Source organism: Oncorhynchus mykiss, chromosome 3 (genome assembly GCF_013265735.2).
Source record: "Oncorhynchus mykiss isolate Arlee chromosome 3, USDA_OmykA_1.1, whole genome shotgun sequence".
Lineage (NCBI taxonomy): Eukaryota > Metazoa > Chordata > Actinopteri > Salmoniformes > Salmonidae > Oncorhynchus > Oncorhynchus mykiss.
The window spans coordinates 68,225,943-68,253,760 of NC_048567.1; the positions used below are offsets into that span (position 1 = coordinate 68,225,943).

Sequence of the window (27,818 nt, forward strand, 5' to 3'; positions counted from 1 at the left end):
TGGATGGATGGAGGGGTGGTAGATGAATGGATAGATGGATGGATGGAGGGGTGGTAGATGGATGGAGGGGTGGTAGATGGGTGGATAGATGATGGATGGATGGATGGATGGATGGAAGGAGGGGTGGTAGATGGATAGATGGATGGAGGGGTGGTAGATGGATAGATGGATGGAGGGGTGGTAGATGGATGGATAGATGGATGGATGGAGGGGTGGTAGATGGATAGATAGATGGATGGATGGAGGGGTGGTAGATGGATGGATAGATGGAGGGGTGGTAGATGGGTGGTGAGAGAGAAATGACAGACTGCATCCAGATTGAGGTCATACAGAAATCATGTGACTTCATCGCACTACAGTCCCAGAAACCTTATGACAGGGTGGACAAGATGTGTAAGAGGGGGTATGACTGTGGGATTGGTCCAAAATCAACCCTAACAACACACTACACTCAGTCTCATTAGTATGAGGAAAACTGGGTGTGTCACTGGAGGGGGGGTTTGGAGCAAACGTGAGAATGATGACAGATTCCAGTACTATTCCATGATCAAACCTTATACTGATAGAGAAAGCATCTATTCCTCTTGAGTGTACAATGTGCAGAAGAAATGGAACAGGTTGTGGATTTAGTTCTGAAGACACACAAACACATTCCTGGCCATGCTAAAACTGCGTGGAAAACTAGTGATCTGATCTCTCATAAGAAAACATTCAATTTTCAGACAATAATCTGTTCTACTGCACACCAAGCCAAGAGAACACAGTCCCACACAGAAGGCAGTCACAGAGGGAAGTCACAGAGGGCAGTCACAGAGGGCAGTGTTTAGGACACAGTGCTAATAAACACACTTTAATCAGCCTTCACTGCAGAGCTGCCCTTACAGATTGATGCTGGCCTATTTGCAGCTGTGTGTGTGTGTGTGTGTGTGTGTGTGTGTGTGTGTGTGTGTGTGTGTGTGTGTGTGTGTGTGTGTGTGTGTGTGTGTGTGTGTGTGTGTGTGTGTGTGTGTGTGTGTGTGTGTGTGTGTGTGTGTGTGTGTGTGTGTGTGTTTTTATTCTCCAAAGCTCGGTACCCCTATCAAACACCCCGGCTCAGGATAAAACAGACTTGGAACAAAGTGCATATGGAAGCCAGATATGGACAAACAGCCAAGAGGAGAATAATTCCACCTTTCCCCCCTCTCTTTTTAAAGTCAATCCAGGTGTACAGAGACTGGCCCCAGAATTCCATTCCTGGGATACAAACTCAAAAACCTCAGTTTTGTTTTGTCAACTTTCAATGTTTAGTATTAAGTGTCAAATATTTTGTAACCAGTAATACACCAGACCTTTTTCTAAATGTTTTTATCTTACATTTCATCACGTATTCATCACACAGTACATTTTCAAGTGACAGCATCTTCCTTCATACGGGGGCTGTGTTGACCTTTGATGTGGTTAGTTGCTTTTTCAGCATGTGAAGTGACTCTGGGAGAAGGCACATTATGAAACACATGTTATCTGGTAAGAGCCCCCCACACACATATTCAATGGTTACATCACATAACACAGCAGTCAATGTACATACTGGGGAAAAAACTTGTGTATGATGACGCAATTAGAGAAGTACCACAGAAGATGCATTATGGTAGCAAACCATGACAGTTTTCTCCTAAAAAGGCAATTAACCTTGACTGCTATCTGATGCCTATACAGATTAAGTAAATCGGTTCAGCATTTCATGAAGCTTAAATCTGCAGAGACCTGATAATACTGATGGCCTGGCCACTCCTTGGTGGCAATGATTAAAAAGGAAAGCCATTGCACATGTTCATACACGTCTTCTACTGGGAATCACATTAAACCATCTGACCATGGAATCTGAAAACACACACACTCACAAACAACTCATAACTACAGTTATTCACCCTCTCCCCATGATAAAAATGGCATTAATGGTATAATTTTATAAAATATTTTTATCTGAGCATATATTCTACCACTCTCTCGCCAACTCTGCTAGAGTTTTGAGTAAGTGGTCTATGTCTGAGACCTGCGGTTGAACCCTTACAGATAGCTTTATCATTGCCAGCATGCAACAGATGTAGGATTTTAAATTGAGCCAGTTTGATACAGCAGGAAAATAACCCTGCAGCAACAGAACATGTGAATTATTAGGTAGGATATAACATTTTTGTAGGAGATGATCTATTTTTCAGTAGCACTTGACACGGTCATAATCATGTCCTAATATTTCACAACAGTTGAAATAACTTGTCATAAACCTGTTATAATATGGTCATATCACTGTCACGATACATATATGTAGACCTGTTGTGACATATATTGCATTATTATATGGCTGGTTATGACACCTACATAAGAGTGTCAAACCCCACAAAACCTACCACACGAGGGCAAACACTTCATGTCAACACTATGTTTATGTTATAGATTTTTGTATTTATTGACCATGTTATATGAATATTGTTATTGGTGTCAGACATGCACCTACCCCAATGCTCAGTTTCTGATGACTGGGATGAATGCAGGAGCAGATTTCAGGAGCAGGACAAGACACCCTCTTTTTGACTGATGACTGACATTAGGGCAGGTACCTGATAGGCCTATCTGGCTTTATGATGGTCATAATGCTTCTTAACAGTGTCATAAAGTGTATTTTCTTAGTCCAAGTAAAGTGACACAGGGTGGTGAAGTTATTTGAAATATGATACTTGTAAAGAATTCATTACAACATCCACAAAGTATTTAAGAAACAAACTTTTAAACGAAAGAAAAAACAAATTTGTGTAGATGTCATAACCACCCACAAAATAACGCAATATACTGTATGTCACAACATGTGTAAATATATGGGTCATGACAGTGTTATGACAATATTATGACAGGCTTTGACAAGTTATGTCAGTTGTTATGACATATTATGACATGGTTATGATGGCGTTCTAACTTGTTATGACACTGGGTTTCAAATAAAGTGTTACCAATTTTTCATAAGGGAAAATCAAGTCTGAAATTTCAAAGTGGAAATTACAAACTTTAGAAGCCTTTTTACGCCTCAACTACACTACATTGCAGGAAAATTGTCCTGCAGGAAAATTCTCCCTCCACATGGTGATCAAATTAAAATCCTACATCTGTAGGAGGTTCCAGAAAGAAATCACGCTTAGCTAAATACTGTCAGTTGCATACACATTATGTACACTTAATTGGCAAATAACTTGGCAAAGCAGGCTGTCCCATGAAACACTGAGAATAGAATGAAAATAGAGTGCATTCTGGGGGGTTCACTTTAAAGTTTGTAAATTCCCATACAATAACTACTCATCTCTTCTGCATTCAGTGTATCACAAGATGTGAGGGCTACTGAATACTGTAATACCCTGGTAGACTAAGGTATTTTCACTTCTCATTCAGAGTTTTCATGGTTTTCCCACAGACATAGTCCCTTTCATCTCGGGAACATACTTTACAATAGCACAAAGAATCCAAGGCAGTTACAAGAATCAAATAATTAGCATCACACCTCATGATATATATCGATGCTGATTGGGGTTCAGAGGACAAGGTTAGGTTCAGATCTGTTAGGATGTGTTGTGATTATTCTGGGCCGTATTCAAAGAGTCTCAGAGTAGGAGTGCTGACCTAGGGTCAGGTATGTGACTGTCCATGTTTATTATGATCTGAAAGGGAAATCTGATCATATATCAGCACTCCTACTATGAAACTCTTGAAACTGGTGAGTACAAGCCATTGTGACTAAACAATTGGTGTTTTGAGTGGATGGATTCAGATTCTCAGTGACCCTGTGATGTTGGTCATGATGGATTGTATTGTGTGTCCTCTTCTTGAGGTGGGCCTTGCTTCACTTCTGAAGGTGCAGCAGAATGTTGAGGAACAGTCTCTGATTGGTTGAATTTCACTTCCTCCTTTCAGACTCCGTCTGTGCAGAGGAGCGAGAGAGAAGGAGAGAGTGAAAGAGAGAGAAAAATAAACAGACAGAGAGAGAATACACCCTGGCGTGATTAAGTTTTGATAACTTTGTAAATCTCTTTAGGACAAGGTGACTTTTAGAAATATATTTCCCTGTATTTACCCCCCAAAATGAAATGATATTTAGCTGCAAGGGTGGCTATCATAAAGAAATACAAACGCCATTATGATCTGGACGAGAATGCCAAATTGAGGCAAAGGTAGGTATCTCTGGATTAAGTATTGAATATTAGTTAAAAGTAGTCATTAATAAATTAGGTACATTTCTTTAAATTGACAATTATGTGAACTGTCTTGTGCAAGTTTTAAATTGACACAATAACTGTTAGCAAAGGTGTCAGCTGGAGATGATGTGCAGGAGCTTGCAGGGATTTGTAGTTTTGAATGATGTCTACTTTGATGCTAATTAGCATTTTTTAATCTGAGAGTAAATAGAGCCTAATATATTGACAAAAGTCACCTTTTTGATAACTAAATGACAGATGAGTATTTTAATTGTCTTCTCTTTACAGCATCAACCCTTTCCTTTCTAAACAATGTTATCCTGCAAAGTTTTTTTTAAATATTGCGACATGCCTGGCTTGGCCTCTCTACTTTTGACAGACAGTGGCAACTCAAGAACAATCTGCCCAAATTCCACGTGCTGCCTTTCCTTCAGACTGTAGGCAATATGATAAAAAAATTATCCACAACTTGTTTTAAAAAAGAAGAAATCCTCTGTGTCCAGATCATGCTTTAGTATTCTATTTAGTATTGTATTTATTTCTGTATAGACAGGAGTATGTTAATTAGGATATATAATTTTGGTAATTTAATTCAATTTACTTTAGGAAAATCTTAGCTTCCCCTAGCCTTACGGACTCGCTGCCTATGCTTGAAACCATAACAGCAAGTAACTTCCATTCACTATTCGAGTGCAGGTTACGGATTAAGTTTGTTTTGTGGCCACTCGAAATAAAAAATAATTCCACTGGCCTTCCAAGTGGCGTAGCGGTCTAAGGCACTGCATTGCAGTGCTTGAGGTGTCATTACAGCCCTGGGTTCAATCCCAGAATGTGTCACAGCTGGCAGTGACTGGGAGACCCATGAGGCGGTTAGGAGAGGATTTGGCTGGCTGGGATTTTCTTGTCCCATCACTCTCTAGCGACTCCTTGCGGCGGGCTGGGCGCCTGCAAGCTGACTTCGGTTGCCAATTTTACAATGTTTTCTCCGACACATTGGTGCGTCTGGCTACCGGGTTAAGTGTGCAGTGTGTCAAGAAGCAGTGCGGCTTGGCAGGGTTGTGTTTCGGAGCACGAATGGCTCTCGAACTTCAACACTCTCCCAAGTCCATACGGGAGTTGCAGTGATGGGACAAGACTGTAACTACCAATTGGATATCACAAAATTGGGGAGAAAAACAGGTAAAAAGTACAAACAAAATTTTAATAATCAAATAATAATTCTATATGTAAAGACCAGATTAAATTAAGAATAGTCTGATGGGTGAGAATATGATCAAGTGCTTGTCAAATTGTGAATGAGAGACTGATGAAGTGTGTGCAGCCTGTGCAAGAAACAGAGCAGAGCTCATGCCTTTTATGCTTTTTTCAAATCATCATTAATTGCATCATTCAGCCTTAAAATTGATAACAACATCAAAACATATAGCCTTACATCTGTATCATAACTAAAGTTAAATAAATAACTCTAAATGAAGCATATAGGAGGACCTTCTTCTTTGTTAACCGCTCAACACAGAATAGCCGCATGTGTGCACTCCTTCAAATCATTTGGAGAAATTATCCTTTCTATTTTATTCAACTATGTTCAATTGAATTCTTTATACTATAAAATAATCTAAAATAATGCCATGGAATTCAAAGCAGATCTTGTCTACTAAATGAACTGTGTAGCCTACAGCCATATGGCATAGCCAGATCAGGGCGTAACATTTAAAAAGTATATATATTCTAACCTTCATTTAACTGTCAGTTAAGAAGTGGCGGCAGGTAGCCTAGTGGTTAGAGCGTTGGGTCAATCCCGGAGCTAACAAGGTAAATATCTGTCGTTATGCCCCTGAACAAGCCAGTTAACCCACTGTCACGACCGTCGTAATAACATTCGGACCAAAGCGCAGCGTGATATGGGTTCCACATGTTTATTGAATGAAACGCACAAAAACAATAAAGAACGAACGAAACGTGAAGTAAATTAAGTGCTCACAGGCAACTACACATAAACAACATCCCACAAAACACAGTGGGGAAATGGCTGCCTAAATATGATCCCCAATCAGAGACAACAAAAACAGCTGCCTCTGATTGGGAACCATACCAGGCCAACATAGAATTTAACAACCTAGATTACCCACCCTAGTCACACCCCGACCTAACCAAAATAGAGAATAAAAAGGCTCTCTATGGTCAGGGCGTGACACCCACTGTTCCTAGGCCATCATTGTAAATAAGAATTTATTCTTAACTGACTTGCCTAGTTAATCAAAGGTTAAATAAATGAAATAACAAATTCTTATTTACAATGACTGCCTAGGAACAGTGGGTTAACTGCCTTGTTCGGGGGCAGAACGACAGATTTTTACCTTGTCAGCTCGGAGATTCAATCTAGCAACCTTTCGGTTACTGGCCCAACTCTCTAACCACTAGGCTGCCTGCTAATAATAATAACAACTCAGAATATGCTATTCTGTTCTTCTGAAATAGGCTACATTTTCTTCATATCATGTTTCTTTAGACCTGTCTAAAATAAATCATGGATTTACTGTGATGGTGTAGACTATATTACATGGATTTATTAGACTTTTTAAAATGTAGATGTTTCAACAGTCTGCATCAGTGTGTGGAAGCCAGGAGATGCTGAACGTGTTTATGTTAATTAACGATCAATAACCGTGAGAATGACAAATTATTTGCTTGACAATCACATGCTGACAAAATGTCATTAGTTTGGGCACACTCTTTGTTGTATCCCTTACTATCCTTTATGTATAACATCTCCATTCTCCACAGAGCACTAGCAATGCTGAAACCAGCGATGAAACAGAGGTTCTTTTAATTAAGGATCGGCGTCCCATCAACGGGACAGCTGTAAATCTTGCAGAGCCTTTTGTCACCATCGCAGATTTTAGAGAAACAACAAATGTCGGTACATATAAGGGTCTTATATCGGCTGAAAGCTTAAATTATTGGTAATATAACTGAACTGTCCAATTTACAGTAGCTATTACTGTGAAAAAATGCCATGCTATTGTTTGAGGAGAGCTCCTAACGACAAAACACTTTTTTTCACTGCGATAGGTTTGATAAATTCACCTTTGAAGGTGAAATGTGTACTTACATTCTGAAATCTTGCTCTGATTTATCATCCAAAGGGTCCCAGAGATAACATGAAGTGTTGTTTTGTTAGATAAAATAATTTTTCATATCCTAAAAAGGTCTATAAAGCATGCACAACCGATTTTGTATTTCCACTCGTTCAATTTGCAAAGAAAGGAATCGGTGAAAATCTAACCCTAAACTTTGTTTCAACCAGGCTAATCCCATTCGTATGTATTCCTCAGAGATCCTAGAATGTAACCAGACTTCACTATATCATTAGGGGTGTAGTATATCCTATAGGACACCAAATTTGGTCAGAAAGCGACGCCTTCATGGCAAACCGATGACGTGGCCGATCTTCATTTGATCGACTGTATCTTTGTCAAATAAGCACCAATCGGGGTCAAACAAAGATAGCTATATAGCCAATGAGCTGGGCTTTACGGGAGTATCTGTCTGTCGCAAAATGTAGGTGCTAACCTTTTGTGACAGCATGTCTTTTCCTGTTGGACAAAAATTATAAGAATATTCAGATTTATGAAGTTATGAAAACTGGTTGTTTTGCAAATGTTGAACTTATAATATGGCTACTAATACTGGAAAATCTAAATCAAAGTCCAAGTATACAGATTTGATGATATTCTTGCAGAAAAATGTAATACTAATGCAAATGTCTCCTTCACAATTTGCCCAAATGTACCTGGGTAACTTCACACTAAATGCCATGTAGTTCGCTCATGCTTCAAGTTATCGGTCTGAAACTTTGCATATACACACTGCTTCCATCGTATGGACACCAGAGTGATGGCTAGAACTGGGACTTTTCTCTTGCATTTCAAAGATGGTGGTAGAAAAATAACTATTCTTTTTTTCTTTGTATTTTCTTCTACAATATCTATTGTGTTATATTCGCCTACATTCAATTCACATTTCCACAAACTTCAAAGCGTTTCCTTTCAAATTGTACCAAGAATATGCATATCCTTGCTTCAGGGCCAGAGCTACGGGCAGTTAGATTTTGGTATGTCATTTTAGGTGAAAATTGAAAAAAAAGGGGGCTATCCCTAAGATTAAATGACCCCATAGTCCATAGAGAAAGAGGCCAAAGTTAGGGCAACAGGCAAAGTGCAGGTTGAGTGCAGGTAATAGGCAAGCTGACTGTCAATTCCCCCCATGTAAAGTTGGGGTGGTAGCGTCTTGTATTGGTTCCCTTTACCATTCTGAGAACCACCAGATCTACTATAGCAACTAAAAACAGCTCCATCTGGCCAGCTGCAAAGTGTTATGTTTGTAATTCCTCTGTAGTGACTAGAGACAGCTGTCAGCATAGAGATGGATAGATACAAGGACAGAGAGCTTTATTTTCATGTGATCGATTCCCCCCACTCATACATAAGTCATGGCTGTGAATTTTAAGATTCAGGAATGGATATACCTTGGCCCCTAAGGGTATCTGGTTAAATTTAGCAAACAATGTAAAACAATTGTCCTTTTGTCTTTAGGGCATCGTTAAATTATTCAAATGCCAACCACAGGTTTGATATTTTCAAAGGATGCATAATTCAATATCTCTTTCTCAAACACATGCATGCACACACACCATTATATTCCAGGGTGTTTTCATGGCTACTGTACGTGCTCAAACACTCAATTAATGAAAGTGATGATGACCTCAGAATGACCTCAGTTTATTCCATCACAATTGTACTGTGAGGGTGTTTACACACACACACACACACACACACACACACACACACATGCACGCACGCACACGCACGCACGCACGCACGCTTGCACGCACACACACACACACACACACGCACACACACACACACACACACACACACACACACACACTGTGTCGCCATAAACCTCTCATCCAAACAGTAGCAACCAGGTCATCCATGACCAACTTCCTCGGAAATGAATGTCAAGGTGGTGAGGCAGTCAGGAAAACACATGCCAGAACATACCAGGGAACTGAAGGGAACAGGAACAATATGGCACTCACACAAGAGACACACACAGCATAAACACACTGTAGTTACACAATTCCTATGACAGACAGAGAAACACACACTGAATGATTCCTGGAGAAACCCCCCCATCCCAGCTGTAGGGAATCAGTGGACACCTTCTTTGAGATCTATGGAGGGAGAGAGTGAAGGATGACTTCCTAGAGAGAGAGACGAGACTGATACACACACACACACACACACTCACCATCTTCTTTGCGCAGGAAACACTTCCAGAGGCAGAAGCAGAGACATATGACCAGCAGAGCAGCTACAGTGGTCACAGAGATTAAGATGGTCAGAGCTGTCCCAACTAGAGAGAGAAAGAGGGAGAGCAGACAGACAGAGAAAAATAGAAAAAGTGAGAGATTAAGAGAAACACGGAGAAAGAGACAGTGAGAGGGAGAATAAGATAGAGATTTAGAGAGACAGAGTGAAAGAGAAAGAGAGTAAGAGAGAGACAGTAAAAGAGAGGGAGAGGGAGAGAGATAGAGAGATTGAGAGAGATTGAGAGCGAGAGAGAGAGTGAGAGAAAGATAATCATCTAGAAACAATGCTAACTTTTTAAAAGTACATGTTGATTGGTTCAGATTAAGTTTGGATTTCATTATGTACATATCTGATTTGACCATTTGGGCATGAACACTCATTAACCCTACTTGGCAATGACTTCAACAAAAACAGATCTCAAATCTTAAACACTGTGTTTAGGTCAGTCATTAATGTTTATCCATCACTCAAGGATCAGTATTCTTGGCTTTGTCCTGGTTTGGTCTGGCTACTTAAAGAAAAATGTTAGCTCTGAGCCAAGATAACATAGCACTGTCTCCTCCCAATGTGTGTGCGTGTGTATATGTCTGTGTGTGCGTGCACATTCGTGTTTGTCTCACTCACTCTTGGTGTTCATAGACACAGCGATGGGTGACTCCAGACCCTTATGGTGGACCAGGCATTTGACGGACACGTCCTTCAGCAGCCCTGATTGGACAGTGAGGGTGCTGATGACCAGGGTGGTCCCATCCCCCTGCTGGAGCTGTGATGTCACAGGGGGACCCATAGTGCGGTTGTCCCTCTCCGCGTTCCACACTATCTCCACCGGGGGCCGTGACACGGCTGTACAGTTGGCCTCGATCACCCCTGGAGATGTGTTCTTGTAGCTCACCTGGGGTTTAGGCAGTACTGGGGAAGACACAGAGATAATCAAAGATCAATGTTGGGTTTAGTGAATCAGTGTGTTTTCAGGTGGGTTCACTTAACTATGACTTGGTCCTGCTTAGTGACTCCCAAGTGGTGCAGCGGTCTAAGGCACTGCATCTCAGTGCTAGAGGCTTCACTAAAGACCCTGGTTTGATTCCAGGCTGTATCACAACCGGCTGTGATTGGGAGTCCCGTAGGGCGGTGCACAGCGTCCGGGTTAGGGTTTGGCCAGAGTAGGGGTTTATTGTATATACGAATTTGTTCTTAACTGACTTGCCAATGTAAATAAAGGTAAACAAATTGATGACCTGGATCACAAGTGAAAATTGACTTATTTGGACAGAGAATGGATGTCACAGATAAAATCAATATGTGAAAAAACTAACAACTGTAGGAATCTTGTGACTATGTGCATACTGTACTTGAGATCCATACGCAACAAATCATCTCTGTTTTCAATTGTCTGTTCTCAGAGCTGTGGTAGGAATGTTTTTCATTGGAATTTAGAACGTTTGTGTTGGCGAGAACTGATCTGGCTGGCCACAGATATTTGGCCCTGATAGCACAGCTGCAGTAGAGTGTCTTAACAGGCGTTTCAACTGAACCACATGAACCACCAATCTGGAGTAGATCTGTGGTAGAGGTGGAGCAACCCCAGGAGGAATTCAGACAACAGAACATTGCACTGTGATATGTACCAAGACTGCTATCTACTGCAATAGCACTGTGATATGTACCAATACTGCTATCTACTAACATAGCACTGTGATATGTACCAAGACTGCTATCTACTAACATAGCACTGTGATATGTACGAAGACTGCTATCTACTAACATAGCACTGTGATATATACCAAGACTGCTATCTACTGACATAGCACTGTGATATGTACCAAGACTGCTATCTACTAACATAGCACTGTGATATGTACCAAGACTGCTATCTACTAACATAGCACTGTGATGTGTACCAAGACTGCTATCTACTGCAATAGCACTGTGATATGTACCAATACTGCTATCTACTGACATAGCACTGTGATATGTACCAAGACTGCTATCTACTGACATAGCACTGTGATATGTACCAAGACTGCTATCTACTGACATAGCACTGTGATATGTACCAAGACTGCTATCTACTAACATAGCACTGTGATATGTACCAATACTGCTTTCTACTAACATAGCACTGTGATGTGTACCAAGACTGCTATCTACTAACATAGCACTGTGATGTGTACCAAGACTGCTATCTACTGGCATAGCACTGTGATATGTACCAAGACTGCTATCTACTGACATAGCACTGTGATATGTACCAATACTGCTATCTACTGACATAGCACTGTGATATGTACCAAGACTGCTATCTACTGACATAGCACTGTGATATGTACCAATACTGATATCTACTGACATAGCACTGTGATATGTACCAAGACTGCTATCTACTGACATAGCACTGTGACATGTACCAAGACTGCTATCTACTGACATAGCACTGTGATATGTACCAAGACTGCTATCTACTGACATAGCACTGTGATATGTACCAATACTGATATCTACTGACATAGCACTGTGATATGTACCAAGACTGCTTTCTACTAACATAGCACTGTGATGTGTACCAAGACTGCTATCTACTAACATAGCACTGTGATATGTACCAATACTGCTATCTACTGACATAGCACTGTGATATGTACCAATACTGCTATCTACTGACATAGCACTGTGATATGTACCAAGACTGCTATCTACTGACATAGCACTGTGATGTGTACCAAGACTGCTTTCTACTAACATAGCACTGTGATGTGTACCAAGACTGCTATCTACTAACATAGCACTGTGATATGTACCAATACTGCTATCTACTGACATAGCACTGTGATATGTACCAAGACTGCTTTCTACTAACATAGCACTGTGATGTGTACCAAGACTGCTATCTACTAACATAGCACTGTGATATGTACCAATACTGCTATCTACTGACATAGCACTGTGATGTGTACCAAGACTGATATCTACTGACATAGCACTGTGATATGTACCAAGACTGCTATCTACTGACATAGCACTGTGATATGTACCAATACTGATATCTACTGGCATAGCTCTGTGATATGTACCAAGACTGATATCTACTGACATAGCACTGTGATATGTACCAAGACTGCTATCTACTGACATAGCACTGTGATATGTACCAAGACTGATATCTACTGACATAGCACTGTGATATGTACCAAGACTGCTATCTACTGACATAGCACTGTGATATGTACCAAGACTGCTATCTACTGACCTAGCACTGTGATATGTACCAATACTGCTATCTACTGACATAGCACTGTGATATGTACCAAGACTGCTATCTACTGACATAGCACTGTGATATGTACCAAGACTGCTATCTACTGACATAGCACTGTGATATGTACCAAGACTGCTATCTACTGACATAGCACTGTGATATGTACCAAGACTGCTATCTACTGACATAGCACTGTGATATTTACCAAGACTGCTATCTACTGACATAGCACTGTGATATGTACCAATACTGCTATCTACTGACATAGCACTGTGATATGTACCAATACTGCTATCTACTGACATAGCACTGTGATATTTACCAAGACTGCTATCTACTGACATAGCACTGTGATATGTACCAAGACTGCTATCTACTGACATAGCACTGTGATATTTACCAAGACTGCTATCTACTGACATAGCACTGTGATATTTACCAAGACTGCTATCTACTGACATAGCACTGTGATATGTACCAAGACTGCTATCTACTGACATAGCACTGTGATATGTACCAATACTGCTATCTACTGACATAGCACTGTGATGTCATACAGTACAGAGAAAGAAATCAAGTCTCTTTCCCTCCTTGTTAGTCTTATTCCTTATATTTTAATCTCAGTCTTCCTCCTCCTCCCAGACTTCAAACAAGAAACAGAATAACATTCTAAAACAGGCAGACTAAGAAAAAGAGAAGGGAGAGTAGTATGATAACAAGGTCAGAATACCAGTGAAGAGGGGGAAAGGGTGAAAGGGAGAGAGAGAGAGAGAGAGAGAGAGAGATAAACACGTCCATTAAAAAAGAGGGTAAAATCTTTGCTTGCTTTATTGACTTTAAAAAAGCATTTGATTCTATTTGGCACGAACGGCTATTCTTCAAAATTCTCCAAAGTGGACTTGGTGTTAAGGTTAATTGCTTCATAAAATGTATGTACACAGAAAACAAGTGTGCAATAAAAATCAAAAACCAAAGAACATCATTATTTTCGCAACGTCGAGGTGTGAGACAAGGCTGCAGTTTGAGTGCAAACCTTTTCATCATTTATATAATAAATTAGCAGACATGTTGGACCATTCTGCAGCCCAAAGTACCTGCTATATGCTGATGATTTGGTTATTCTATTACCAACCAAAGAAGGTCTTCAACAGAACCTTAACATTCTAGAGCAATATTGCCATAATTGGGCCCTGGCAGTAAATAAAAAAACAACTAAAATGATGAAATTTCCAGAAAAAAAGCCAGATGTCAGACACACAAAAATAAATTCACCTTGAACAACACCATAATTGAACACTCACAATTACACCTACCTTGGTCTGACCATATCTGCATCTGGAAACTTTACTATGGCAGTGAATGCACTCAAAGAAAAGCCCTCAGAGCATTGCATGCAATTAAAATGAAATGATTCCAAATCAACTACCCAATTAAAATGAAATGATTCCAAATCAACTACCCAATTAAAATGAAATGATTCCAAATCAACTACCCAATTAAAATGAAATGATTCCAAATCAACTACCCAATTAAAATGAAATGATTCCAAATCAACTACCCAATTAAAATGAAATGATTCCAAATCAACTACCCAATTAAAATGAAATGATTCCAAATCAACTACCCAATTAAAATGAAATGATTCCAAATAAACTACCCAATTAAAATGAAATGATTCCAAATCAACTACCCAATTAAAATGAAATGATTCCAAATCAACTACCCAATTAAAATGAAATGATTCCAAATCAACTACCCAATTAAAATGAAATGATTCCAAATCAACTACCCAATTAGAATGTGGACCAAAATATTTGACAGTGTAATCCCACCAATAGCTATTTATGGAAGTGAGGTTTTGGGACCACTGAATAAACTGGACTTTAAAATGTGGGACAAACATCAAATTCAAACCCTACATGCAGAATTATGCTGGATAATTCATGTAGGGCAGAATTGGGCCGTTTTCCAGTGGCAATGAAAGTACAAAAAATATGATTCACATTTTGGCTACACCTAAACCCAAGAGCTGAGCACAGAAACGAGCCCTCTTAGTCAGCTGGTGTTGGACTTCACCAACCAAGCTGACACCAGCACTGCTTCAAAAGAAATAATTCAAATAAACTAAATCATGAACCAATCTAAGGACTCATATTTACAACATTGGAAAATGTTTACATAATCCCAAAGCTGACTAAATTGCTATCTGTTTCACACCCTGATCTGTTTCACCTGTCTTGTGATTGTCTCCACCCCCTCCAGGTGTCGCTTATTATCCCTGGTGTATTTATCCCTGTTTCCTGTCTCTCTGTGCCAGTTTATCTTGTATGTTCAAGTCATCCAGCAGTTTTCCCGTACTCCTGCTTCTATTCTCTTTTGATAGTTCTCCCGGTTTTTGACCCTTGCCTGTTTTCTGGACTCTGTACCCGCCAGCCTGACCCTTCTGCCTGCCCTGACCTCGAGCCTGTCTGCCACTCTGTACCTCCTGGACTCTGTACCCGCCTGCCTGACCATTCTGCCTGCCCTGACCTCGAGCCTGGCTGCCACTCTGTACCTCCTGGACTCTGAACTGGTTTTGACCTTTTGCCTGTCCACGACCATTCTCTTGCCTTCCCCTTTTGGATTGTTTAATAAATATAAAGACTCAAACCATCTGCCTCCCATGTCTGCATATGGGTCTTGCCTTGTGCCCTTATAATCTGGCTCTGAACAGAGAATATGAATTGGCTGATTATCTCTACTCTGTCAAAGATATGAAGCAGAGACAGATCCTTACCAAGTACAGGCTGAGTGACCACCGATAGAAACCAGCAGACGTAAAAAGACATGGCTTCCCAAAGAAGAGCGTGCATGTGGTCTCTCCACGACAAGGGAGGTAGAAACAGATGCACTTTCTCCTTTACTCTGATAAATATTCCTCACCATCAGATTCATTGTTCACAGAGATTACTACATTTATTCCAAATGCTAATTTATTAATCTCAGAGGAAAGACAAAAGATACTCATGGGTGAATGAGTAACGGCTGCTCTTCCAGCCAAATATGTATTTGCCTCCCATAGCCTGAGAGACACTGAATAATATCTGCATAGTAATCAGTAACTTCATTATTTTAGTATTATTGTTATTACTATTATTATTATTGTTGTGATTACTTTTCCAAATAGTAGTGGTACGGGCAGTAGGGGTGATGGTAATGATAGCAGTTTAATCATTGGTGGAAAAAGTACCCAATTGTCATACTTGGTGACAGGTAGCCTAGTGGTTAGAGCATTTGGTTACTGGATCGAATCCCCGAGCTGACAAGGTTCAAATCTGTTGTTCTGCCCCTGAGCAAGGCGTGGATGTCGATTATGGCAGCCCCAGAGCACCTCTCTGATTTAGAGGGGTTGGGTTAAATGTAGAAGACACATTTCAGTTGAATGCATTCGGTTATACAACTGACTAGGTATCCCCCTTTCCCTACTTGAGTAAAAGTAAAGATACCTTAATAGAAAATTACTCAAGTAAAAGTGAAAGTCTCACAGTAAAAGTCTAAAGGTATTTTGTTTGAAATATACTTAAATATCAAAAGTAAATGTAATAGCTAAAATATACTTAAGGATTGAAAGTAAAAGTATAAATCATTTAACATTAGAATGCCATTTGGCCCTAAACAGAGAGTACACAGTGGCAGAATAACTGACCACTGTGACTGACCCAAACTTTGACTACCGTATGTACAGACTCAGTGAGCATAGCCTTGCTATTGAGAGAGGCCGCCGTAGGCATACCTGGCTCTCAAGAGAAGACAGGCCATGTGCACACTGCTCACAAAATGAAGTGGAAACTGATCTGTACTTCCTAACTTCCTGCCAAATGTATGACCATATTAGAGACACATATTTCCCTCAGATTACACAGATCCACAAAGAATTTGAAAAAAAACTAACAATTTTGATAAACTCACATATCTACTGGGTGAAATTCCACAGTGTGCCATCACATCAGCAAGATTTGTGACCTGTTGCCACAAGAAAAGGGCAACCAGTGAAGAACAAACTTCTTGTGTTTATGTTTATTTATTTTCCCTTTTGTAGATCATTACAACACTGTATATAGACATATATATATATAGACATTTGAAATGTCTTTATTCTTTTGGAACTTCTGTGAGTGTAATGTTTACTGTTTCTGTTTTTATTTCACTTTTGTTGATTATCTAGTTCACTTGCTTTGGCGATGTTAACATATGTTTCCCATGCCAATAAAGACCTTGAATTGAAATTGAATTGAAATAATGAAATTGAGAGATATGGCACAGGCTTTTCTGTTTGAATCGCTGGAAGTTAAATTTGAGACAAATGCCTTGCTGTTTGACTGGGCTGACAGGGAAAAGACAGAGAGAGGGAGAGCAAGAAGGAGAGAAAGGGGAAAAGGGGGAGAGAGGGAGGGTTGATGAGACAGTAGGGAGCACTGTCTGCCTGAAACAGTAATACAGTCATGACTTTTGGTGTCACACTTTACTCCCCCCTCTCTCCCTTTAATAGATCCATTCTTCAGTGCTAATGTAAACTCTCTGTCAGTGTTACCTCAGTGAGACACAGCCATAGAAATAAGAATGAATAGAAAGGGCGTCTCCATTCAAGTCAATGATGGCATAATGGGTGGACTGGCAGCCATTTTGAGTGTACCCATGCCAGGAAGTAAAATCAGGAAGTGTACCCTTCAATCTTTGCTATGATTTGTTGAGTCAATTCAACTGACATTACGAAAAATATATTCCATTGCATGAGCCACATCAGTTGGCATCATTTTAATTAACATTCTACATTACCATGGCAATCCAGCATCAGTTTATAGAACATTTCAAAATAACATGGACATTATTGCATCACAATACCAGGCCTGTGTGTACCAGTGTACCAGTCAATTGCCAGGGTTAGAGCTTCCAAGTCCGTTCTATTCATTCTTATTTCTATGGAAACACCACCAGCCTGGGTTTGTGTTCCACTTAATCACACAAACACCACTTACTACAACTTCAAACAGCCAGAAAACTAATGATGAACAAACACTGATTTGGAACTAGTGTGTGTGTGTGTGTGCGTGCGTGTGCGTGTGCGTGTGCGTGTGTGTGTGTGTGTGTGTGTGTGTGTGTGTGTGTGTGTGTGTGTGTGTGTGTGTGTGTGTGTGTGCCTGTACTTCTTCCCTGAAGAGCCCTTACCAGCAACAGATGGACCTAATTTTCAGGCACAAACATGTCAAGAACAGCTCAGTATTTGATACACTCCTTTCCACCTCAATCCCTTTGGAGCTGCCTTCAGGTCCCAGCTTACATCGAACACATCTGTTCAGGGAGAACCTCTGGGCTACAGAATACTGTAGCAGCAGTAGTCATCAAATAGAAGTAGCGGCATGTTGTTAAACTGCCTCTTTCACTGTTACTACTACAGTTTCCGTCATTTAAGACTGTCAACGCTGTCAGTGGACACAGAGGTCAGAGCACGCACTCGTGCACACACACACATTTGTCAAATAATCTCCCTCCCTTCCATAGGTGAAACTATGCAGAAGCAACCGCCAAAAAAAACTCCCAGTGCTCTAACCTAATATTTGACAACATTTCGACCACCATCAGCCAATCACAACAGCAGTATTATTTCTCACTTTAGGGTCTGCACTGTATATTACTATAACAGAGGAGTGATAACTCTTCTCTATGAAGTGAAAGAGAGCATTCACCAGTCTGGTTTGTTCAGCACAGTCAGGTCTGTATCATGTTAACTATCATGCTGGGGATTCAAACATCATGCACTACCCATCACTCGACAGTAAACCCATTCAACACAGTGTAAAGCGCAAGCACCTGAAGGTGGGTATGCTGGCAATATATTTAATCATCATTACTATAAGTTACTATCATTACTGTAGACGCTATTAGACAGTGAGGAGGATGTTTAGCTTAACCCTGGCAACAACAGTGAAGAAGGTGTATGTAGAGTAACCTTTCCTACCAAAGACAGTGAGGCAGACGGTAGCACTCTTGGTTCGCTCTGGGTAGGTGTGGTACTCGCAGGTGTAGCAGCCCTCATCCTGGATGCTGACTGGTCTGATGGACAGCTGGCTGTGGGAGAGGGAGGGGGTCAGCCAGGCCCTCTCCTGGTAGGGCGGCTCGATCATGGGGTCGCTGCGCTTGGCATAGGAGGCTACTCCGCTGGAGTCCCCCTGCTCTGCTGTGTGTCTCCACAGCACCTGCTGTACCTTCTCTGGCAGGCCATAGGAGCAAGACAGGACTGCCGCCTTACCACTCACCGCTGTCTTGTTACCCTCCGCAGTCACACGGGCTGGAGGAGAGGAAAACAACATGTTCACACAAACAGATAGACACACACACACGTACTATGCTATCTGTGTGTCTACCATTCTGTCTGCAACAGCAGTTTCTGATTAGCAGTATGAGCCTCCCCTCCTCAGCCCTCCTCTCCTCACAGTCTGTGACCGCACAGGACCTGTCAGAAATACATGGGTCTGCTCCCACGGCTTCTATGCTACATATGGGAACATATGACAACAGCACATGGGGATGGGAGTCATGACATCTCTCTACATCCATCAGAGTACATCCCTATAGTATAGAGGTTTATCAAAAGAGGAGTGAATACCTGATTCAGAGGATTTGGGTTAAATGCAGAAGACACATTTCAGTTAAATGCATTCGGTTGTGCAACTGACTAGGTATCTCCTTTCCTGAATCAGTCTCCAGACAGGTAGCAAGGAACCACGGAGTCCACTAAGAACAAAGAAAGGCACCAAACAAAGGACGGGCAGAAAATGGAGTATAAATTGAGTTCAGAATCAACAACAGGTTCAGTTGAAATGTTATGTGAGTGCCTATGCTGCTGACCAGAAACACCCTATGTCCAGCCCTTTCTTTCTAATCATCTCTCTCTCTTCCTGTTGTTTGTCCCCGTAACGCCTCCAGCCACTGTATCTGAATACAGAAAACCTCTGCCCCCTTCCTCCATCCCCCTGTTGAGGTATTAACTCCTCTAAGATCAAAGATTGGCAAGGAGGGAGTGAAGGAGGGCAGGAAAGAGAGAAGTACAAAACAATGATTGGGACATACTCAGCTGTGACACTCAGACTACAATAACAGAGTAACACAGCAATGACAAAGAGGAAATCTGAACATTCTCCTCTATTCACATGTGACGGTGAGGCAGGTGCGTCCCTCCTGCGATCCTGAGGGGTAAAGGTCAAAGATGCAGGTGTAGCAACCCTCGTCTCTGAAGCCCACCCTGCGGATGGTGATGGCTGAGGTGTCCTTGGGGGAGGGTGCCAGCTCTACATGCTGCTGGCCGCTCACGCTGTCCTTCTGGCTGGGCTCGTAGGTCAACAGAGTCTTGTTCTGGACATCCAGCCAGCGCACCTGTTTCAGGATGTCCCCACGCCCCTTAGACACCATGCAGGACAGAGTGAAGGGGAGCTCCACTGGGGCCTCCATGCGCTCAGGGGCCGTTACCTTGCCTGGGACACGGATAGGGGAGGGGACAACAGGGATCAGAGATCAGTCAAACAACTCATGCACTTGTTGTTTGACTGATCTGCCCATTACTTATTCCACATTTTGATGTGTTACAGCCTGGATGTAATACAGTGCCTTGCGAAAGTATTCGGCCCCCTTGAACTTTGCGACCTTTTGCCACATTTCAGGCTTCAAACATAAAGATATAAAACTGTATTTTTTTAACTTTTTTAACAAATCAAAAACTGAAAAATTGGGCGTGCAAAATTATTCAGCCCCTTTACTTTCAGTGCAGCAAACTCTCTCCAGAAGTTCAGTGAGGATCTCTGAATGATCCAATGTTGACCTAAATGACTAATGATGATAAATACAATCCACCTGTGTGTAATCAAGTCTCCGTATAAATGCACCTGCACTGTGATAGTCTCAGAGGTCCGTTAAAAGCGCAGAGAGCATCATGAAGAACAAGGAACACACCAGGCAGGTCCGAGATACTGTTGTGAAGAAGTTTAAAGCCGGATTTGGATACAAAAAGATTTCCCAAGCTTTAAACATCCCAAGGAGCACTGTGCAAGCGATAATATTGAAATGGAAGGAGTATCAGACCACTGCAAATCTACCAAGACCTGGCCGTCCCTCTAAACTTTCAGCTCATACAAGGAGAAGACTGATCAGAGATGCAGCCAAGAGGCCCATGATCACTCTGGATGAACTGCAGAGATCTACAGCTGAGGTGGGAGACTCTGTCCATAGGACAACAATCAGTCGTGTATTGCACAAATCTGCCCTTTATGGAAGAGTGGCAAGAAGAAAGCCATTTCTTAAAGATATCCATAAAAAGTGTTGTTTAAAGTTTGCCACAAGCCACCTGGGAGACACACCAAACATGTGGAAGAAGGTGCTCTGGTCAGATGAAACCAAAATTGAACTTTTTGGCAACAATGCAAAACGTTATGTTTGGCGTGAAAGCAACACAGCTCACACCATCCCCACTGTCAAACATGGTGGTGGCAGCATCATGGTTTGGGCCTGCTTTTCTTCAGCAGGGACAGGGAAGATGGTTAAAATTGATGGGAAGATGGATGGAGCCAAATACAGGACCATTCTGGAAGAAAACCTGATGGAGTCTGCAAAAGACCTGAGACTGGGACGGAGATTTGTCTTCCAACAAGACAATGATCCAAAACATAAAGCAAAATCTACAATGGAATGGTTCAAAAATAAACATATCCAGGTGTTAGAATGGCCAAGTCAAAGTCCAGACCTGAATCCAATCGAGAATCTGTGGAAAGAACTGAAAACTGCTGTTCACAAATGCTCTCTATCCAACCTCACTGAGCTCGAGCTGTTTTGCAAGGAGGAATGGGAAAAAATGTCAGTCTCTCGATGTGCAAAACTGATAGAGACATACCCCAAGCGACTTACAGCTGTAATCGCAGCAAAAGGTGGCGCTACAAAGTATTAACTTAAGGGGGCTGAATAATTTTGCACGCCCAATTTTTCAGTTTTTGATTTGTTAAAAAGGTTTGAAATATCCAATAAATGTCGTTCCACTTCATGATTGTGTCCCACTTGTTGTTGATTCTCCACAAAAAAATACAGTTTTATATCTTTATGTTTGAAGCTTGAAATGTGGCAAAAGGTCACAAAGTTCAAGGGGGCCGAATACTTTCGCAAGGCACTGTATGTCAATAAGTATGGAACCCATTTGTTTTGGAAAGCCTGAATAAGTTCAGGAGTGAAAGTCTCACAAAAAGTTGCAACTACTCACTCTGTGAGTAATAATATTGTTTAACATGATTTTTGAATGACTACCTCATCTCTTTACCCCACACATACAGTGCCTTGCGAAAGTATTCGGCCCCCTTGAACTTTGCGACCTTTTGCCACATTTCAGGCTTCAAACATAAAGATATAAAACTGTATTTTTTTGTGAAGAAGCAACAACAAGTGGGACACAATCATGAAGTGGAACGACATTTATTGGATATTTCAAACTTTTTTAACAAATCAAAAACTGAAAAATTGGGCGTGCAAAATTATTCAGCCCCCTTAAGTTAATAGATTCTCGATTGGATTCAGGTCTGGACTTTGACTTGGCCATTCTAACACCTGGATATGTTTATTTTTGAACCATTCCATTGTAGATTTTGCTTTATGTTTTGGATTATTGTCTTGTTGGAAGACAAATCTCCGTCCCAGTCTCAGGTCTTTTGCAGACTCCATCAGGTTTTCTTCCAGAATGGTCCTGTATTTGGCTCCATCCATCTTCCCATCAATTTTAACCATCTTCCTTGTCCCTGCTGAAGAAAAGCAGGCCCAAACCATGATGCTGCCACCACCATGTTTGACAGTGGGGATGGTGTGAGCTGTGTTGCTTTTACGCCAAACATAACGTTTTGCATTGTTGCCAAAAAGTTCAATTTTGGTTTCATCTGACCAGAGCACCTTCTTCCACATGTTTGGTGTGTCTCCCAGGTGGCTTGTGGCAAACTTTAAACAACACTTTTTATGGATATCTTTAAGAAATGGCTTTCTTCTTGCCACTCTTCCATAAAGGGCAGATTTGTGCAATACACGACTGATTGTTGTCCTATGGACAGAGTCTCCCACCTCAGCTGTAGATCTCTGCAGTTCATCCAGAGTGATCATGGGCCTCTTGGCTGCATCTCTGATCAGTCTTCTCCTTGTATGAGCTGAAAGTTTAGAGGGACGGCCAGGTCTTGGTAGATTTGCAGTGGTCTGATACTCCTTCCATTTCAATATTATCGCTTGCACAGTGCTCCTTGGGATGTTTAAAGCTTGGGAAATCTTTTTGTATCCAAATCCGGCTTTAAACTTCTTCACAACAGTATCTCGGACCTGCCTGGTGTGTTCCTTGTTCTTCATGATGCTCTCTGCGCTTTTTTTATTTTATTTTATTTTACCTTTATTTAACCAGGCAAGTCAGTTAAGAACAAATTCTTATTTTCAATGACGGCCTGGGAACAGTGGGTTAACTGCCTGTTCAGGGGCAGAACGACAGATTTGTACCTTGTCAGCTCGGGGGTTTTGAACTCACAACCTTCCGGTTACTAGTCCAACGCTCTAACCACTAGGCTACCCTGCCGCCCCAACGGACCTCTGAGACTATCACAGTGCAGGTGCATTTATACGGAGACTTGATTACACACAGGTGGATTGTATTTATCATCATTAGTCATTTAGGTCAACATTGGATCATTCAGAGATCCTCACTGAACTTCTGGAGAGAGTTTGCTGCACTGAAAGTAAAGGGGCTGAATAATTTTGCACGCCCAATTTTTCAGTTTTTGATTTGTTAAAAAAGTTTTAAATATCCAATAAATGTCGTTCCACTTCATGATTGTGTCCCACTTGTTGTTGATTCTTCACAAAAAAATACAGTTTTATATCTTTATGTTTGAAGCCTGAAATGTGGCAAAAGGTCACAAAGTTCAAGGGGGCCGAAAACTTTCGCAAGGCACTGTACATACATTAAGGTCCCTCAGTCGAGAAATGAATTTCAAACACATATTCAACCACAAAGACCAGAGAGGTTTTCCAATGCCTCACAAAGAAGGGCAGCTATTGGTAGATGGGTAAAAAAACAAACAGACATTGAATATCCTTTTGAACATGGTGAATTTATCAATTACACTTTGGATGGTGTATCAATACACCCAGTCATTACAAAGATACAGGCGTCCTTCCTAACTCAGTTGCCCGGAGGGGAAGAAAACCGCACAGGGATTTCACCATGAGGCTTATGGCTGTGATAGGAGAAAACAGAGAATGGATCAACAACATTGTAGTTACTCCACAATACTAATCTTTTCGACAGAACTAAAAACGGAAGCCTGTACAGAATTCAAATATTCCAAAACATGCATCCTGTTTGCAACACGGCACTAAATTTATATTGAAAGAAATGTGGCAAAGCAATTCACTTTTTGTTCTGAACAGAAAGTGTTATGTTTCAGACAAATCCAATACATTACTGAGTTCCACTCTCCATATTTTCTTGTCATATGCAAGGACTAGGAAGTTTTGCACAGGGATTTTCCTAGAGGAAAACTTGGTTCAGTCTGCTTTCCACTGATTCAGCCACACCCGTTACTGACAGGTCGAGCACACAGCAAAGCAATCTCCATAGACAAACATTGGCAGTAGATTGGCCTTACTGAAGAGCTCAATGACTTTCAACGTGGCACCATCATAGGATACCAAATTCCAACAAGTCAGATTGTCAAATTTCTGCCCTGCTAGAGCTGCCCCAGTCAACCATAAGTGCTGTTAATGTCAAATGGAAATGTCTAGGTGCAAAAACGTCTCAGCCGCGAAGTGGTAGGCCACACAAGCTCACAGAACAGGACCGCAGAGTGCTGAAGCGCACAGCCCGTAAAAATCGTCTGTCCTGGTTGCAACACTCACTACCGAGTTCCAAACTGCCTCTGGAAGCAAAGTCAGCACAATAACTGTTCATCGGGAGCTTCATGAAATGGGTTTCTATTTCCAAGTAGCCGCACACAAGCCTAAGATCACCACGAGCAATGTTAAGCGTCGGCTGGAATGGTGTAAAGCTCGCCTCCATTGGACTGTGGAGCAGTGGAAATGCGTTCTCTGGAGTGACGAATCACACTTCACAATCTGGCATTCCGAGGGACGACTCTGGGTTTGGGGGATGCCAGTTGAAGCTGCCTGCCTGAATCCATAGTGCCAACTGTAAAGTTTGGTGGGGGAGGAATAATGGTCTGGGGCTGTTTTTTATGGTTCGTGCTAGGCCCCTTAGTTGCAGTGAAGGTAAATCTTAACGGTACAGTATACAAAGACATTCTAGACAATTCTGTGCTTCCAACTTCGTGGCAACAGTTTGGGGAAGGCCCTTTCCTGTTTCAGCATGACAATGCCCCCATGCACACAGAAAAGTCCATGCAGAAATGGATTGTCGAGATTAGTGTGGAAGAACTTGCCTGGCCTGCACAGAGACCTGACCTCAATCCCATTGAACACCTTTGGGATGAATTGGAACGCCAACTGCAAGCCAGGCCTAACCGCCCAACATCAGTGCCTAACCTCACTAATGCTCTTGTGGCTGAATGGAAGCAAGTCCCTGCACCAATGTTCCAACATCTAGTGGAAAGCCTTCCTAAAAGAGTGGAGGCTGTTATAGCAGCAAAGGTTAGACCAACTCCATCCATATCATTGCCCATGACTTTGGAATGAGATGTTCGATGAGCAAGTGTCCACATACTTTAGGTCATGTAGTGTACTTATCTAAATGTGATATTTCTGTATTTAAATTTCAATACATTTGCGAAATTGACTAAAAACATGTTTCCGTCTTGTCATTATGGGTTATTGTGTGTAGATGGGTGAGCCATTAATTTTATTTGAATACATTCAGGCAGTAACAAAGCAAAATGTGGAATAAGACAAAGGAAATATAAATCCTTTCTGAAGACACTGTAAATGTGTAACACTGTACACAACATATTGTTTGGTGGAAACATGCAGAACCACAATAATGTGGTGAACTTACTAATAGAAATACAAATGTGTCAATATGTCTGGTGCTATGTCCACTCACCCTGCAGTCTGACCACCATCAGTAAGGACACAAGCAGCTGCAGGCATCGCACCAGGGAGGACTCACACATCATAGTCTGCATTGGGCAGAGTAGACATTCATGGGCTTTCCAGGACCAGGGTAGGCCACCACGGACTAAAATCATTTTAAATAACCATGTTTCTGTACAATCATCTGAAAGGATGTTACCTTACAGATCTGAACACTGTTTGAGTGGTTTAAACAAGCCTCATCTTACATCTGCTCTTGACACACGTCTCCTATGAAAGATAAGGAGAACACACAGAGGGTGAAACAAACACACACATCCATGAATCTGGCTTAATCCAGTGTGGAAATCTGCCTCTGAACTGTTAACATGGGATCAGTTACTTAACCTTAGAAATGTGAAGGCAAAATGAAGGGCTTCATTCTACCATCAATGGACTGGCCATTACACACAGGCCAGCTGCCTTTCTCTGGCAGAATGAGTCTCCACTTGCTCCATTGAGGATAAATGATCACTTCTGACCCAGCACAGCCCGTAATAAGGCCTAACACACCTAAAAGAAAAACCTTGATTCCACAGTGAAAATAATGGCTGTTTTGAGTCATACCCAGAAGGCTGTGTTTCAATTTCTTGAATAAGATTAAGCCACCTGACAATCTTTAAAATAATTACTGTAAAAAAAAAAACCCTGCTAGCTCATGAACACAATCCCATTTTGCTTTGTCAATTTGACCAGAGCAAAAGGGAGCACGGAATCATCTCACATCTCTCTGAAAACTATTTTCTTTAGCTACAAATAGGCAATATATTGTTGCTACCACATTGATGTTGTCACAACATTAAAGGAAATCATTAGCCGACCAACATTTAAGTGGACAATAGTAGTAATACAATATACCTGTTAGCCAAATACAGCTAGTATAAGCTATGGATCAAATAACAATGAAGGATCAACATTTAAACAAAGATTTCACTGGTGTATGATGCAGAATATAAAAATCCAAAGTAGTATCCTAATAATTAGAGCGACTTTGGGCACTACAAGCCACTTTCTATCCTGAAACTTTATCTTAAAATATAATTAAAAGCTTACCTCTGTTGTAGCTTGCGGGCGTTACTTTGGCAGCTAGTCCCGATCACTGTACTCTCATGGTCCGTGTATTTACATCTATTTCATAGACTGTCTATTGCGGTTGTAAAGAGCAGCTCCAGATGAAACACCGCCCATCTGTGAGTCTACAAATCAGGACCAAATAGTGTGCATAAGAAAGGATGTTGGGCAACAACTGAAATATGTGTATTTTCTCAATGTATGAACGTCATGGTTCCAACACTCGTCATGCTTTGGGGCGAATTACTTGCATGTTCTTTTTATCGCACTTGTGTACAGTGGGGACAAAAAGGCGCACCTATCGCTTCAACAGCGTGAGGTGTAAGAGTGCTGCCATCTAGTGGTTTACATTTAAAGTACATTGGGAGTGTACGACCATTTCTATCACTACAGAGACGCAGAGACACACTGAAGTGAAACTAAGCAGGCGTTGCAGTTCAGATCATTTGTTGAGTATTTGTTGCATAGATTCTGTCATTTTCTTGTAAGTTGGGCAAAAAGGGTCTTATTTGGAGCATGTGAGTTAGGTTCATACACTTTACAGATGATGAAAATAGCATTGTTAACTGTGTATCTCCATCAACTGACACATCTGGGATGCTAGATGATGGGTTGGTTGTAGTCACATTCTGGGGACCCTGTCCTTACAAAACAGAACTAAATAATAAATATTCATAGCCACATGTCAAACACAATGAAATTACCATTTTTACACTGAAATGAAAAAGGTTTTGAACTAGAAGAATTTGAGCACTTTATAGTTCATTCACGATCCGA

General features: G+C 41.2%; 1 protein-coding gene across 4 annotated transcripts; it reads right to left on the reverse strand.

The window, feature by feature from the left end:
• Positions 1 to 1,329: 1,329 nt before the first annotated feature.
• Positions 1,330 to 27,299, reverse strand: LOC110520466 (OX-2 membrane glycoprotein). Of its 4 annotated transcripts, none has more exons than XM_021597808.2 (9): positions 27,024 to 27,299; positions 26,319 to 26,483; positions 26,136 to 26,201; positions 25,942 to 26,017; positions 20,036 to 20,356; positions 18,844 to 19,173; positions 10,220 to 10,504; positions 9,534 to 9,638; positions 1,330 to 3,943 (listed from the first exon to the last, which is right to left on the reverse strand). In XM_021597808.2, exons 4-9 carry the CDS (start codon positions 26,012 to 26,014, stop codon positions 3,933 to 3,935), a joined length of 1,125 nt encoding a protein of 374 aa, XP_021453483.1. In that variant the 5' UTR covers positions 26,015 to 26,017; positions 26,136 to 26,201; positions 26,319 to 26,483; positions 27,024 to 27,299; the 3' UTR covers positions 1,330 to 3,932. The 4 variants fall into 4 exon arrangements, with proteins under 4 accessions (XP_021453483.1, XP_021453481.1, XP_021453480.1 ...); XM_021597806.2 differs by having other exon boundaries at positions 26,131 to 26,201; XM_021597805.2 differs by lacking the exon at positions 26,319 to 26,483.
• Between the last annotated feature and the right edge of the window lie 519 nt (positions 27,300 to 27,818).